Below are 17097 nucleotides of genomic sequence, written 5' to 3' on the forward strand. Positions count from 1 at the left end.
TTTGGAATTATATTCATCAATAAAAAAAGAAGTACTGATACTTGCTAAAACATGGCTAAATCTTGAAAATATGTGAGGTAAAATAAGCCAGACACAAAAGGTCACATATTGTATGATTCATTTATATGAAATGTCAGAATAGGCAAATCCACACAGGCAGAAAGCAGATCGGTGGTTCTCAGGGGGCTGAGGAACTGGAGGGTTGGGGAGTGACAGCTAATGTGTATGGACTTCTTTTGGGAGTGATAAAGATGTCTTGAAATTAGTCAGTAGTGATGGTTGCACAACTTTGTGAATATACTAAAAACCACTTCACTGTTCACTTTAAAGGAGTGAATTCTATGTTACGTGAATATCACAGCAAAAAAAGTCCAGGGAAAGTTTAATCTAGTATTAAATAGATGAGAAATCTATTAACATATAAGTAAGATATTAGAAGTTTTAAAAACATGACAAAGAATATAAACTTTTGCCAAGGCCAACATTATCCTAGAACTCATTTCCCTTGAAAAACAGGTACTGTACACCTATATAACAGCAATAAATAGATTAAAAATGTAATTTTTAATATTGTACCATGTAAGGTACCTAGGAATAAGTCTTCAACAAATGGACCTTTATGGACAAAATTAAAACAATTTATTAAAAGATATTAAAGAAATTGATATTAAATGAAAAGATTTATGGGGAGCCCGGCTGGCTCAGTCAGAAGAGCATGTGACTCTTCATCTCAGGGTCATGAGTTCAAGCCCCATGCTGGGTGTAGAGATTACTTAAATAAATAAAAAAGAATGAAAAGATTTAGATATCAAATTCATGAATAGGCGAACTCAGTATCATTAAGATGGCAGTCCTCCCCAAATTGACCTACGCAATTTAACAATCAGATTCTAACATACATGAAAGGATTGGCCAAGACAATTATGAACAATGCTGTAAGAGTTCCCTACCAGATATTTTAGATTATTATAAAGCTATAGTTTAATTAAAACCAGTTGTATGAGTTTAGGACAGAACAGACCCTTTCATATTTTAAAACTTAATCTATAACATAGGCAGCATAGCAGAGCAGTGGGGAAAGGATGCAGTGATTCTCTGGGAAATGATACCACCTTCTGTGGAAGAGTTGAAAAAGGTATGTGTGCATTTTTAGTGATCACAATGACTAGGGGGTGCTCCAGGTATTTAATATGAAGGGATCATGAATATTAAACATCCTGCTAGGCATGAGACATTTCTGTACAATAGCCACACCTAAAATGCCAAAAATGCCCCTGCTCAGAAATCCTGAACGTCAGTAAATGGTACTAAAAAAATTCATTATCCATATGGGAAAATTATGTTCCTGCTGTATATCATATACAGAAAACAATTCCAGGTGAATTATAGACTTAAATGTGAAAATTGTGAAAGTTATAAAAGCCATATACTAGGAAAAGATATTTGTAATACATTTAACAAAGGATGAGTGTACGATTTCTACTACTAACAAAAGCAATAAGGGTGGCTTAAACAAAGTAAAAGTTTATTTTTCTCATAAAAAAATTAGTCTACGGGTAGGCATTAAAAAGCTGATATAGTGGCTCCATGGACATCAAGGACTCAGTTTCTTCCATTGTTTCCATTCTCAGTGACACTTCATGATCCAAGATGGCTGCTGTACCTTTAGCCATAGTTCCATGTTCCGGGCAGGAATTAGGAGAAAAGGGGTAAAATGGAAAAAAGGGCATTCTAGAAAGCTCTATCTCCTGACTTTTGTATACAATTCATTAGCTACCACTACCTGTAACAGAGGCTGAGAAATAAATTTTCAACTGGGTATAATACCTGAAGTTCTATGGGGAGAGTGGATATAATGTAGGTATCTGACAGTCTCTGTTATACACATCTAGAACAGGGATCAGCAAACTATGATCTGGCCCACAGCCTGTTTTGTAAATAAAGTTTCATTGGAACAGTCACGCCCATTTATTTACCCATTATCTATGGCTGCCTTCTCACTACAGTGAGAGCTGAGGGTCTGATAGGGCCTGCAAAGTCTAAAATATTTATACTTTCTCAAAAAAGTACACCGACCCCTAATCTAAAAGATAAAGAACTCCTATTAATTAATATGAAAACAATAAAAAGTAAAAATAAATGGATATGAAATATAAACAGGCAAGTCACAGACTATAAATATGTGCAATATCATGTGTGAACTCACCAAACATAATGCTGAGCATAAGAAGCCAGATACAAAGAATACATATTGTATGATTTCATTTATATGAAGGGCAAAAATAAAAAAAAAACTAGTGACAAAGGTCAGAATAGCAGTTATTTTTGGGGTTGAGAGAGGGCACCTAGGAGTCTTGTAGGGTGCTGATTGCCTATATCTTATCTGGGTGCCATTTCTCTCTCTCTTTCACACAAACACCCACACACACGGTATGCAAATTTTTTTTTCTAACCAATGCAATAGCATCAGATACCTTTTTTTAAAATCTGAAAGTCTGGCAAAGATTAAAAAGTATGATAATTCACTGTTTTGGTCAAGAGTATAGGAAAATAGGCCCTTCCATATATGTTCCTGGTGAGACTGCAGATCGGAATAACTTCTACAGAAACAACCTGGCAACAGCTTTCAAAATTACAAAAGCATCTTTTGACCAGCAATTCCACCTCTAAAAGTTGATCCTCAGATATATTCACATTTATGTAAAATAGTATATGTACAGTGTTATAAATGCAGCATTTTTTTGGTAACAGCAATGAATATGCGGCCATTAAAGAACGTAAATTTTTTATAATAATAGATATTCTTCAAAATATACTGTTAAGTGGAAAAACAACTGGCACTAAATAGTGTATATGACAAACTTTATGTAAAAATAAAAATAATTAAAACGTACAAAGTTAGCAAAGGAATCAATTAAATTTTTTAATAAAGAATTCTTGTTTGATTCCTTATTTTAATTGAAATAACTTTAGTGCTTTGACATTGAAACTGGTATTTCCTATTCAATTGGCAAATAGTCATCAAGTCTCAAGGGTTTCCTCCTATCTTACTGAGAATTTTTATAAGGAATGATTTTTGAAATGTATCAAATACTTTTTCAGCATCTATTGGTTTGATATTTTTTCATTTAATTCATCGATGTTAAATATACTACATTTGCAGGTACTGACCCATCTTTGTATTCCTAGAATAAACCTTACTCGATTATTAAAAAAATATCAACCCAAAGCATATAAAGCTAAAATAGAACAGAACTGGGTTAGCTACTTTTATGACTGTTGGCTATAAAATTTTTAATAATAGATATAATTAGGATAGAAAAGGAAGGTCTTCCTTCACATTATATTAACTTTATATTTTAGAATATTTTTTTAATTTTAGACTATTTTAAAAGAAATAAACCTAGAATATAAACTCCAGGATGATTATAAATAATAAATATATTTAGCCATTTATTTGGCCAAATTAATTAAACTGAAAGGAAGAAAAACACCAAGACAGTTCCAAAGTAAATAAAATGTATAAATACTAACTTCAATTTTAGTATCAGTTGTAACTTACAATAAGATATTTTACTCAAAGTAAATAATAAAATAATAAAGAGAATTAAAGAAAGATCTAAATAAAAGGACTATATTTCTAGCTAGAATACTATGTTAAGATGAGAAATGATTGAAATGTGTATATAAAGTATTCAGCACAGTGCCTGGCATCTACTAAATACTCAATAAATTTTAATTCTCTCTACACCTTCCCTAATTTAATATAAAGTTATAATGCTAGACCAATTAAATCCCTGATGAATATTTTATAAAATTTGGTGCAAGTGAAAATAAAATTCAGCTTAAGATGTAAAGAGGACACAAATACTAATATTTATTGTTTAATGAACAATAAATTTGCCCTAAATATTTTAAAACTACAATGAAAACTACATGATTTTAAATCAAATATAGAAAAAGGGCTCAAACAAAATAGGTTCAACAGCATAAAAACTTAATTCATACCTCATACCATGTATTATTAAAAAAGTCTGGTGAGTTAAAAAGATAAACACAAATTCTATAAAACTCTATTAGGAAGAATACTGTAACATTCCATCTTTCTAAAGATAAAATCCTGACTAGTATAGAAATGAAGGTAATAGAAAGAAAAAGTAGTAGATGAAGATCAAAAGTGAAATGGTAATATTTGATCATTAAAAAAGATCTGCTACACAGTAAATGACAAAAGGAAAGCAAAGGAAAAGGAAACATTTGTATGACATTCATAACTTATAAAGAAGTACTAACTGCAATATAGAGACAACTAATGGAAATATATAGTTAGTACACTAAAAACCTCACAATAAGCCATCAAATTAATTAATTCCCTTAGGATAAAATTTATATTCTTTCCTATGGCCTTATATCATCTAGTCCTGCCTGCCTCTCTGATTTCATTTATGCTTTCTCTGCCTGATACCATCCCCCAACCACACTGACCTTTTCTCAGTTCCATGAACACACCACTTTCCCTTGGAAACATGAAGCTCTTTTCATCCTTGCTGCTGGTTAACTGTCGGGAAAGCTCTTTCCTCACTCTTCACATGGTTAACTCTTTAATCTGTAAATCTCATATCTACCCTATCTGATAATCCTATCTAAAGTAAATCCCCCCCATAATGTCCTGTTCAGTACCCTGTCATCTTCCTTAGAGCACTTCTCATCTTTTGTATTTTACTTGCTCTTGTCACTCTCCCTCATTAGACTATTCAATTGTGAGTCTCACTCACCCTACATTCCCCAGTACAATGTCTAGCAACAGATGTACTCAATAAATAATGAATGAAGAAAAACTGAAAACTCAAGCATCAGGTAAGGGAAAGCTCTAATTATGATATTAGGAATATTATATAACTATATATAACTATTCAAATTGACATGTATGGAAGTAGTAAAAGAAATATTTATATGGAGTAATGGTGAATGGAAAAGCAGACCACAAAACAGGATGCACATATACAACTAAGAAAGGAAAGTGTATATACAACCAAATTCAAATTACTGGAAAATAATTCATGGTGATAATAATAGATTATAACAATTAGCAGACTTTTGTAAAGAAAACAAGTTGCTGACAATACAGTATAAAGTCAGTATTGTGGAAAAGTGCTTACAAAATAATACTAAGTGAAAAAAACAGAGCATAACATTGTATGTACACCATGATTACAGCTAGGTCAAATTAAATATAGATTGAAAGAAGACACAAATAAAAATACCTATTGCATCAAGGCAATAAATGTGCATAAAATGTGACTTTAGAATTTTCTTTTAAGGTTTTGATCTTTTAAAAATAATATTTTATAATGGGAGATAGCCATAAGTAAGTAAGTAAATAAATAAATAAGTCAATCTCATCTCAACACCTAATAAATAATGACTAAACATTTGGGTTGATATCTTTAGTCCTTTTTTCTAGTATATATATAAGCAAAAATATATGTAAACTCAAAATAGAACCACACTATCCATACTATTTTTAATCTGCTTTTTTTCATTCAATCATATATCATAATCATTTTCCCAGTCTATAGTGGCTTAATAATCAAGTTCCAAGAACAGTTTAAACAACAGGGTAACATTAGTGGTGGAGAGACACATTAGTGGACTACACAAAGCAAAAGTGGACCCAGGGCCCAGATCCATACTAACCTGCAACTATTAAGTCAAACACTAAGCATTTCTAAGGATCAACTACTGTATCCATAAAACAGAGCAAATACTTGAAAGAGGGTAAAAACTGATAAGAAGTATTAAAATGTAAAGAACCAATCTTCATAGAGTGAAGGAATGAAATATACTGACAAAACTGACAAATCCTAACTCCCAGAATAGTCTCCCAAGCACTCCCTCAGACCAATAACATACAACTCACACCATAGCCCCAGGAGAAGTCCGAGCTGCCTTCTGTAGAGATCCCTGTGCCCGTATAGCTTGGAAAAGCAAATCTTGAATTCCCAGTGTCAGCTGATGTAAAAGGTGATTCTTGTGTGATGTCAGACTCACTAAATGCACAATTTGGAAGGAAGAGAGAAAACAGAAAAATTCTTATACTTCCTCAAGTTTCTGTAGCAGTAACTACTCAGCAGTTTACTAGGTAACAAGCATGCATACAAATACATCCACAGAAGCAAAAATAAATGAAGAACTTAACATTTAAGCATCATGGAAAAGTCTAATTCCTATAGAATTGATGACAGTGATTCTAAATAATTCTAGTCATACTTTACAACAAATACTTTAACACTCCACTTACAACATCTACCCTTGAAAACTAAAGACATTTCAGAAATATGAATAGTAATGTCTGAACTTGTATGGCACTTTTACAGTTTACCAAGCACTTTTATAGATATAATTCCATTTTATCCTCACAACAACCTGGTGATGTAGAACTCAATTAACCTCATTTAAAAATTGTTTTAAGTTATATTTATTTAAGTAATCTCTACACCCAATGTGGGGCTCAAACTCATGACCCCAAAATCAAGAGTTACATGGTCTTCCAACTGAGCCAGCCAAGCACCCCAATTAACCCCATTTTAAAGACAATCTAAGATTGAGTTCTAGGTTTTGAAATTAGCTTTTATGACTATAATTTTTCTGTGATACCACATTGCTTCTCAGAACCCTCTTTGACATTACAGTATGCTGTTTCTTAAAATGATAACTGCAGCTAATACTTACTCATTTACCATATGCCAATCATTGTGCCAAGTTTTACATACTTTACCTCATTTATATTCACAACACCCGTTAAGAGACATTATTATCTGGTAAGTAACTTGCCCTCTATTACCCAGCTAATAAGTGGCAGAACCAGAATTAAAAATCAGATGTTAGGGACACCTGGGTGGCTCAGTCATTAAGCGTCTGCCTTCAGCTCAGGTCTTGATCCCAGGGTCCTGGGATCAAGCCCTGCATAGGGCTCCCTGCCTGGCGGGAAGCCTGCTTCTCCCTTTCCCACTCCCCCTGCTTGTGTTCCCTCTCTCGCTGTCTCTCTCTCTGTCAAAAAATAAATAAAATCTTTAAAAAATAAATAAATAAATAAATAAAAATCAGATGTTAGACTCCTTCTGAGTCTTGGCTTTTAACTATGTCATAATACTACTTTTCAAGGGTTATAAGTATGATGTTCCCATTAGCTGTTTCAGAATGAAAACTGAATGGTACTGAAAATGTGATAAAAGTTCTTGTTTTGTTTCATTAGTACAAGACTAGATATCGAGCCTAAGCCAAAAAACACTTTTGCCATTATCAAGTGTAATAAGCAAATAAGTACACTTTATATTATTACCTTTGGGAACTTGTGTCTTTTTCATGGCTGTCATTGGTAGAAGAAATTTCATCCAGTTGCTCTGGAAGAGGATGGTGATTAATAGCATGTTTTGTTATTCCTTTCCTGTGAAAGATTTTTTAAAAAGTTATATTTCCTGTAAAGAAAAAATATATACTTTTCAATAACTTGACTACAAGTTAGTTACCTACTTCCTGCTGCTCTGGGACTGCACCGTCCTATATGGTAGCCACTAGCAGTTAAAATGTGATTAGTCAGTGTGATGAGCACCAGGTGTTGTATGGAAGTGTTGAAACACTCTAGTGTACACCTGAAACTAGTATTACACTGTATTTTAACTAACTGGAATTTAAATGAAAATTTTAATAATGTAGTTAGTCGGAAGTGAGATGTTTTAAGTATAAAACATGGGATTTTGAAGTCTCAGTACAACAAGAATGTATAATAGATCAATAATTTTATCTTAATTACATATTAAAATGATAATATTTTGGATATGCTGGGTTAAAAAATATATTCTTATAGTTTCACTGCAAATTTAAATTACAGTAAGTTATAACCACACACCTTTTAGAACAGCTAACACAAAATATGGTAATGCAAGCGACAATGTGTAGAAACCAGATGTCTCATACACTGCTGATGGAAATGTAAAAAAGTACAGCCACTCTGGAATAGTCTCACAGTTTCTTTTTTTTAAAGATTTTTTTTTTAAAAATTGATGAGAGAGAAAGAGAGCACAGGGAGGAACAGAGGGAAAGGGACAAGCAGGCTCTGCACTGAGCACAGAGCCCATCATGGAGTTGGATGCAGGGCTTGATCCCAAGACCCTGAAATCATGATCTGAGGTGAAACTTAACTGAGAACCAAGGAGCCCCAGTCTCATAGTTTCTAATAAAACGTGTACCAATGTCAGTTTCCTGGCTTTGACACTACACTAGTTACATAAGTTGTCATCATTGGGGGAAGGTGGGGGAAGGGTTTGTGGGATTCTATGTATGATTTTCGTAACAGTGAGTCTATAATTCAAACTAAAAACTCAAAAAATTAATTTCATGTTTCTACTATTTTTTAACGTGACTACCTGAAAATTTAAAATTCCATATGTGGCTTTATTGTATTTCTGTTGGACAGAGCTGCTCTGAAGAGTTCAACATGTACATTAGAGTAAACTAAGGGATCAATTATCATATGTTCCAGTCTTAACCATCTATAGTAGACTTTCCTCCCCCACAAAATTCTGCAATAAAATAAGTTTAGGAAACATGATAAGCTAAACAAAGTACATAGGTTTCTTTATAAAAGGTCTCTTTAGGGTCTTTAATTTGCAAATGTATATTATAAATCTCTAATACTCTTACTTCATAGGCAAGGAAAGTGAAGCACAGAGAGATTAAGTAACCTGCTTAAGGTCATATGTCTATGAAGTGATGGAGCCAGGATTCAAATCCAAGTACTCTGGCTCTGAGGCTTCTCAGAGCAAATGAATAATTTGAGATTTTAGTGAATGGTACCATTTTTGTATATAAAGATAAAGCTAAGGGCCCAGTCAGCAGAGCTTGTACTTGAAATTATTTCTCAAATGTGGGGATGGATTTGTGCAGAGCTATTTGTACTTCTCTCATTCAATGATCCTACAACCAAAAGCTTGTCTCTGAGACAGTGGTAGTGAACAGAAATGTGGATTCCAGCTACAAAACAGAAACGTAAGACATTTTTTAGTCTGTCAAAGAAATCTAACTATGAAATGATGATTAGATAATACCAAAGAAATATTAAATTTGATCACAGCATTGTTTTTACATAAGAAAATACCTAGGGGTGCCTGGGTAGCTCAATTGGTTGGGCGTCCGTCTGTCTGCCTTTGGTTCAGGTTGTGATCCTGGGGTCCTGGGATCTAGCCCTGCATCAAGCGCTGCATCAGGCTCCCTGTTCGGCAGAGAGTCTGCTTCTTCCTCTCCTTCTGCCCCTCCCCCTGCTCGTGCTCTTTCTGTCTCTCAACAAATAAATAAAATCTAAAAAAAAGAAAATACCTATAATTTTTAGAGATGCATACTGAGGTATACAGGGGTCAAATAAGTGGGGTTTTGCTTTCTTATTTACAGATGATGGACAGAGAGGCTGAAAAAATAAAGAAGATAGATGAAGCAAATATATCACAATTTTGATAATTGTTGAATGTGGGTGATAGGTGGTTCATTTTAGTATTCACTATACATGTATGTTTGAAATTTATCACTTGTTAAGTGTTAAGCTGTATGTTGAAAATCACTTTTTTTTTTCAAACTCTTTTCAATATCTATAATTTGGAACTATTAGAGAGAAAACTAAAGTTACTTCTTCAAAGCAAATTATCATTCTAACACCTAAAGTAAAAATTGTTTTTATTTTACTGTCATTTAGATACATATAATCCTCATTATCTTCATTATTCGTATCATCCTGACTCCTCTAGAGAATCATCTTTGAAGAGACTTGTCTTTAGAGAGTATCAATCAAATCAACAATAGAGAACACGTAACGTACTATACTGGAGTAATTCTCACCCACTAAATGCCTACCAACAATTTTTTCCACAAATGAGTTTTGTTTGTTTTTTTTTACTCTCAGAATGGTCAGAATTAATTATAAAAGCAGACTTTTAGCTAAGTCCTGTTCCCTTTATTGGAAAATTACTTTCTTCTTTCTACTTCCTAAAAAGCTTATTATCTGAATTGCTCCTGTGTAGATATCCTATTACTTAGTAGATAATAAGCTTCTGAAAGACAAGGCAAGATCACAGATTTTCTTTGTATGGCTACCGTACCAAATAAAGCTGGGAAAGGACAGGAAACTACCAATTACTGAGCATCTACTATGTGTCAAGCCCTGTGCCCCCACTTTAGATATGCTTTTGGAGAAAGACCAATATTACAGAAATGAATGCTCAAATATTTAGTAATCTGTTGCAAAGTCACATGACCAGGAAAGAGCCTAGCCAGACACCCAGATTGACTGAAGATTCCATGCATGTTATTACCATGTATAGTTAATATTTAATTTTTTAATGTATGGTTGCTAAAATTACACAGCTCTACAGAGAAAAAAAGTTGGAATTTGAGGACAAAAAGCCCAAGCTCAAAACCTATTGGTTATATAATCTTAGGATGTGTAACCTTTCTAATATTTCATGTTCTGAAAAACTGAAAGATAATCATACCCATCTTACAGAGTTGTTGCAAGGATCAAGATGTGAAAGTCTTTTTGAAAGTATAAAGCATTAACAAATGTACAACATTATCATTACTTGCTAAATTACAACACCTCACCAGGGGTGGGAGGTGGGTTTTTAAGCTTAAACATTTGCTCTCTAGAGCAAAACTTATCCTTAAGGATTCTGATGTTTAACTGCAGAGATGGGGAAGCAGTTAGTGTAATGATTATGACCAACGCTTCGGGGTCAGATTGACACCAGGTTTGTGTGCTCCACCACTTTCTGCCTGTATAATCTTTGTTTGTAGAATGTGCAAAATAATATTCCCTATTCTGTATCCTGATAGGATTAAATGAGCTAATGCATGTAATCAGCTTTGCACGGTGCCTGGCACTAGACATATTCAACTTTTCTGTAGCACTCAGTCAGCTATTGATAACTTCTCGATTCGTCAATGGCATGAAGCACTGAGGAAACTACAAATGCCATAGGAGACCCAGTCCCTGAGTACAGAAGTGCAGCCCAAGAGGGCCAAGTCCTAGGAAAGCACAAGTGACATGCCCTTAGCTGGAGATGGAGGCAGACCGGGCAGCGTCTGAGAAGTCTGGGAGGAGAGAATTCCGAAGAAAATTCTCCTTCCCCCGCCCGGGAAAGGGAAAGGTGAGAAGCACTGGTTGGGAAGGGTTCCAACCAGGGCGCCCGCGGCCCGCCTCAGCCTCCCCCGGCCCGGGCTAGGATGGCTGAGCAGTACACTCACAGCTCCAAGCTTTGTGGCACCGCCTTCCGAGTGTATCTGGAGATCATCCTCCTCTTCCTCCTCTGTCGTGGAGGGGGCGGGCACGCCAGGGTGGGGGCCTCCGGGCCTGGCCCTCCCGCCGGCTCCCGCCCGGCCCCCTCCCGCCACCTTCCGGCCCCGTCACGCCCCGTCGCCTAGACTCCGGACCGCCACCACTCCCTGGGTCCCCACCCCTCCAGTCCTCCGTCCTCCTTGCTTCCTCGCGGGGGCGGAAGTGACGAACACACGGGGGCACCGCGTAATGCTCCCGCGGACGCGCAGCAGTGACGCCACCGGGGGTTCCGGGGCCGAGCGGGTCTTTCCGAGCTTCCGCTGGCCGCAGGTGCTCGGGAGGCGTCTGGACTGACCTTGGGCCAGGCTTTGGCTGCTACTGGCAGCTCCCGACCGGCTCACGCGGTGGGAGGGGCGGTCGAGGAAAGGGGCCGCCGCGGAGACGCGTGGGGGAGGCCGAGAATCGTAAGCGGAATTTGGCTTCCTTTTGTCGAATGGAGGGCGGAAGCTTAGTCTGAGTAAAGAGCACTAGACTCCAGCTCGGCTCTCTGCTGCGTGGTCGCTTCTCTTTCTGTGTGCCAGTTTTCTCACTTGTACAGCAAGGAGTTAGCCTGAGTGATTTCAAAGTCCCTTCCAGTTCTGACACTAAATTCTTCATAAAAATCTGTGCTTGACATTATGAGGTGGGTGGATGGAATTATCTGTCCCTCTGGGTTAAGAAGCCAAACGATTTGGACAGACTGGATAGAAGATGCAGGTTCCTCTCGACCTCGTTTTATTAGCCCATGAGAAACCGAGTAAGAATAAAAATCGAATTGTGCCTTACAGTGGACCATCCAGTGCAGTGCCTCCCTTTTCCAAGCCTCATCTGGCAGCAATAGTAAGCTAGTACTTTTGTTTGTAAGGGAAACCCTTAGAAAATAGAGGTATTTACCTCCTCTTACATACCGGAGCTACCACCCCCCACCCCGCTCCAGACCTGAAAAAGGGACAGTTTTAGGACAGCTCTAGGATTAAGAACCATGGGCAAATTATTTTGGTGTGAGATGATAGGCCATGTTTTGTGGTTTTGAATTCCCCTATGCCGTACAATAGTCATAAAAGATTTAAATTCTGCAGAGTGAGGGAGATTGCCCTAAAGAGTTTTAAATAATAATTTAAACTGGGGGAGAAATTTAGAAGTGAAAGAGTAACATTCTCATTCTACAGTTAAGGGGAAAGCCCCAAAAAGAGAAATTGAGGTGCTCTAAGTGACACAGCTAATTAGTGGCAGAACATAAGATGTTATTGCAGTGCTTCTCAAAGTGTGTTACACACACTAGTGCTAGTGTGAGGGCAAACTTTTTTTTAATTTATTTTTTTCAAACGTTTTTTATTTTATTCTTGCATACTGTTAGTTAATTTGGGAATGTGATACTTGATTTCCATTTACTGTATTATATCAAAAGTTCCTTTAATATAATTTCAAGTATGAAAAACATAATTTTAAGTATAAAAGCATCATTAAAAGAATATTAAATAGGTGTTACTACTCATACTTGATCAAGGCAAAAAATGGTAACACGTGGATAACTGAATTTTGGAAAACAATGGAATCATGTCGAATAGTTCAGAGAATTGGATTTTACTTCTACATTATTCTATGTGGTTTATATTATTGAAACTTTAAATGTAGTTTTCAAAGAAGAATGGAGGAAAATATGAAGCTTGCTAGAGTGGAAGACACTGTGGAGTATCACCTATTCCTGATACCAGATGAACCAAGGGACCCAGAAAAACACAAAGAGATTCTTCAAAAGTATATTGAGAGGATAATGACTCAGTTTGCACCTATGCTGGTCCCCTATATCTGGCAGAATCAGCCTTTCAATCTTAAATATAAACCTGGGAAAGGTAAGGCTCTTTTACTTACTTTGATGTGATACGACTTCTAATTCTGACAAGAGTGATCTATAATAGTCCATAGTTGATTCAGTGTTGTGAGGAGATTTATAACCTGAACTTTTTTGATTAGTGATGCTTGCCTATATTTGGCTAAGTCCTTAAACTTACCAAAAAAATTTTTTTTAATTCATTTGATGAAAGTTTTCTAATAGTAATTACCTTGAGAACTAACATATACTCAACATTATTAAACCATGGCTGTTCTTTGGAACTTTACTTTCCTGTGCTATAATGTATCTAAGTACTTTTACTAAACAGGTTCAGGCATCTGGCTTCCTTAACTGTAGCTCCCTTTAGTGGTTACTCTGTATTCCTCATTTCTGATCATGTGTTTAGTAGGCTGCCTTGTTTGACATAGTTTTGAAACTATGTGGCTCTGCCTGGCTTATAAAGAGAAATAATTGGGCCTATGGCCATTATTTGCTACTCAGAAGCATTTTGAGGTTGCTTCATGGCTTCTCTGTGTTGTTCGTGCTTGAGATCTGATTTTCTTATCATTTCATATAGCTTTAGTAAAATGAGGCACGAATAGGTGACCACAGCTCTTATTCATGCAGGGTCTTATTTCAGATCAGGAGTCTGGCATCTTTTGATACTGTCAATCTAGGTCTCAATGTAGTGTTCATCTGTTATTTTTTGGCTAGCAGTTGCCAAATGTGTTCCCTCGTGTTAATTTTATTGAACCCCTATTCACCGAAACACGTGATATTTATTGGCAAGAACACCGTCACATTAGCACAGCACATCCAAGACCAACTCCTTATCTTTTTCCTAGAAAATCGTTTTTACCCAATGTTTTCTTGTCTTGCTTAATGGCATTATTATCCACCTAGCTATTCAGCTTGTTAATAATTCAAAATTATACTCAGTTCCTCACTTGACCATGTTCAGTCAAGCACTAAATCCTAGTGTGGTTACTCCTAAAATACGACCCCTTCTCTACGTTTGTTGGCTACAATCTAGACGCTCCTCATCTCTTCATCTGGAAGACCACAGCAGCCACCTAACTAACCTCTCTGGTTACAGTATCTCCAGTCCCTCACACTGTTGCCAGTTACCTTTGTAAAACACGAATTTGATCGCGTCAGTCTTCTGCCTAACATCCCTCACCAGTTATCCATTGCTTCTGCATAAAGTTCAAATTGAAGTTTAATATATAAGGTAGATAAAAATAGACGCTCTAATTGGAGCTTCTCTAGTTGAAATTTGAGAGAGCTGGGGTGGGGAGAAGAGTTGGTTGGGCTGTTCTTCCTACTTTTTTGTTTTGTTTTGTTTTTTTGCCCTGGCAGCTCTTGAGACACTTCACAATGTGCTTGTTTGACCTTTAGTCTGTTAATGTGGTAGGTTACATTGATTGATTTTCATATGCATTACATTGCATTCCAGGAATAAATTCCACTTGGTCATGGTGTAAAATCTTTCAATGTGTTGAATTCAGTTTGCTAGTATTTTGTTGAGGTTTTCTGCATCAGTATTCCAGGGATACTGGTCATAGTTTTCCTGTATTGTCTTTGTCTGGCTTTAGTATAAAGGTAATGCTGGCCTCATAAAATGGGTTTGGGAGTGTTCCCTCCTCTTCAGTTGTTTTTAAGAGTTTGAAGAGGATTGATGTTAATTCTTCTTTAAATGTTGGTAAATTCTCTAGTGAGCTTTTCTTTGTTGGGAAGTTTTTGATTACTGATTAATGTCCTTTACTAGTAACCAGTCTGTTCAGATTCTCTATTTCTTCGTGATACAGTCTTGATAGGTTGTGTGTTTCTAAGACTGTACTCATTTCTTCGAAGTTATCCAGTTGGTTGGTGTACAATTGTTCATAGTGTTCTCTTATAGTCCTTTTTATTTCTGTAGTATAGGTTGTAATATCGCCTTTCATTTCTGATTTTAGTTACTTGCGTCTCCTTTTTTTTTCTTACTAATATAAGATTTTGTCAATTTTGTAATGTTTCAACAAACCAAATCACTTTATTTTTTTCTATTTTTCTCTTCTCTGTTTCATTAATCTCTGTTCTAATCTTCATTATTTCCTTCCTTCTGCTAGCTTTGGGTTAGCTTTTCTTGTTCTCGTTCCTTAAGGTGTAAAGTTAGGTGGTTGATCTGAGATCTTTTATAACTATAAACTTCTTAGCACTGTTTTTAGTATGTTACGTGTTTGTTTTCATTTGTCTCAAGGTATTTTCTAATTTCCCTTGTAATTTCTTCTTTGACCCTTTGGGTTGTTTAGGAGTGTATTAAATTCTACATATTTTTGAATCCTGCATTTGTTTAAAAAAATTCTGCTCCATCTAAATTTAGCTTCCTGGGGCGCCTGGGTGGCTCAGTTGTTAAGTGTCTGCCTTGGGCTCAGGTCATGATCCCAGGGTCCTGGGATGGAGCCCCACGTTGGGCTCCCTGCTCAGCGGGAAGCCTGCTTCTCCCTCTCCCACTCCCCCTGCTTGTGTTCCCTCTCTCGCTGTGTGTCTCTCTGTCAAATAAATAAATAAAATCTTTAAAAAAATAAAAATAAAAAAAAATAAATTTAGCTTCCTGGGGCACCTGGGTGGCTCAGTCATTAAGTGTCTGCCTTTTGCTCAGGTCATGATCCCAGGGTCCTGGGATCGAGCCCCGCAGCATCAGGCTCCCTACTCAGCGGGAAGCCTGCTTCTCCCTGTCCCACTCCCCCAGCTTATATTCCCTCTCTTGCTGTCTCTCTCTGTCAAATAAATAAATAAAATCTTAAAAAATATATATTAAAGAAAATAAATCTAGCTTCCGGAACACTGTATTGTCTGCCATGCTTATATGCCTTTGCACATGCTATTCTCTTTTTCTGGACAACTTACTCCTGTCATTCCTCCAAGTGAGCATAGCTCAGTATGACATTATTTATGCTCACATCCCCCAGTGCATACGTCTGTTCATCATCTTGTTTTGAGATGGCGTGGTGGTCCATCTCCTGTTGTCTAGACCTTGGGTCCTCATAACTAGGCTTTTTATATCCTGTTCAGAATTGCAGCCCCAGCTCCCCGTATAGTACCTACAGCATGGTCAGTCAATGAATGTTTGTTTATTTGAATGATTACTTGCATTTTTATGTGCCCTGACAAATTTATTTGGTTATATGATTGCTTTTCTCTTGTTTTTAGGAGATGTTCCTGCTCATATATTTGGCATGACAAAGTTTGGGGATAACATTGAAGATGAATGGTTTATTGTTTATGTAGTAAAGCAAATTACAAAGGAATTTCCAGAGATAGTAGCAAGGTATTAGTTATTTTAATAATCTAAAGGAATTCTTTTGTTGAGACTGACTACGTTTTTATCCATTTAGTAAATTTTTTTCGGTAGTCTGGTGGAGACTGTACAAATTTGAGACATAGATTTTGAAGGTGACTGCGTTTTCTTCCTTTTCTCTTGTGACTTCCTTTTCTTGAGGAAAAATTAAAGTACATTGGAGAGCTTAACTTCCAAAATTTTTAAACAAAACCTGCCTATTTTAGTTTTTTTTTAAATAATTCTCATTATGAAAGACTAAATGCAGGGCGCCTGGGTGGCTCAGTCATTTCGGTTTCTGCCTTCAGCTCAGGCCGTGATCCCAGGGTCCTGGGATCAAGTTCCGCATCAGGCTCCCTGCTCAGCATGGAGTCTGCTTCTCCCTCTGTCCCTCCCCCGACTCGTTTTCTCTCGCTCAAATAAATAAAATCTTAAAAAAAAAAAAAATGAAAGGCTAAATACAGATGGTAAAAAAAAATCCAAACAATACCAAAGAGTGTACTACTGTTTAAAAAAACTGTAGTAAAAAATCCCATTTGTATGTACATATATATATTTTACAGATTTCTTTACTATGTATTC

The 17097-nt window shown here is 36.3% G+C and overlaps 2 protein-coding genes across 19 annotated transcripts in view; one reads left to right on the forward strand and one right to left on the reverse strand.

Annotated features, from left to right (window-relative positions):
* Positions 1–11507, reverse strand: part of FAM149B1 (family with sequence similarity 149 member B1) — a 77524-nt gene extending 66017 nt beyond the window's left edge. For 4 of the 13 annotated variants that reach the window (XM_036114155.2, XM_036114154.2, XM_036114152.2 and 1 more), the window contains exons 1-3: positions 11293–11479; positions 7343–7447; positions 5921–6050 (exon numbers count right to left, since the gene is read on the reverse strand). In XM_036114155.2, the coding sequence (XP_035970048.1) occupies positions 5921–6050; positions 7343–7447; positions 11293–11339 (282 nt within the window). In that variant the 5' untranslated portion in view covers positions 11340–11479. Of the gene's footprint in view, positions 1–5920; positions 6051–7342; positions 7479–9157; positions 9358–11292 lie in introns of those variants that run through there. The other 9 variants (XM_078077587.1, XM_078077585.1, XM_078077586.1 and 6 more) reach the window with 9 other exon arrangements.
* ECD (ecdysoneless cell cycle regulator) overlaps positions 11178–17097 on the forward strand; it is a 34569-nt gene continuing 28649 nt past the window's right edge. For 3 of the 6 annotated variants that reach the window (XR_013449733.1, XR_013449734.1, XM_078077583.1), the window contains exons 1-3: positions 11828–12005; positions 12998–13215; positions 16389–16506. Coding sequence is in view for 4 of the 6 variants with exons in the window: in XM_078077583.1 (XP_077933709.1) it covers positions 12001–12005; positions 12998–13215; positions 16389–16506 (341 nt within the window). In the remaining 2 variants the exon portion in view is untranslated. Of the gene's footprint in view, positions 11196–11631; positions 11788–11827; positions 12006–12997; positions 13216–16388; positions 16507–17097 lie in introns of those variants that run through there. The other 3 variants (XM_078077584.1, XM_036114150.2, XM_036114151.2) reach the window with 3 other exon arrangements.

Source organism: Halichoerus grypus, chromosome 7 (genome assembly GCF_964656455.1).
Source record: "Halichoerus grypus chromosome 7, mHalGry1.hap1.1, whole genome shotgun sequence".
NCBI classification, from domain to species: domain Eukaryota; kingdom Metazoa; phylum Chordata; class Mammalia; order Carnivora; family Phocidae; genus Halichoerus; species Halichoerus grypus.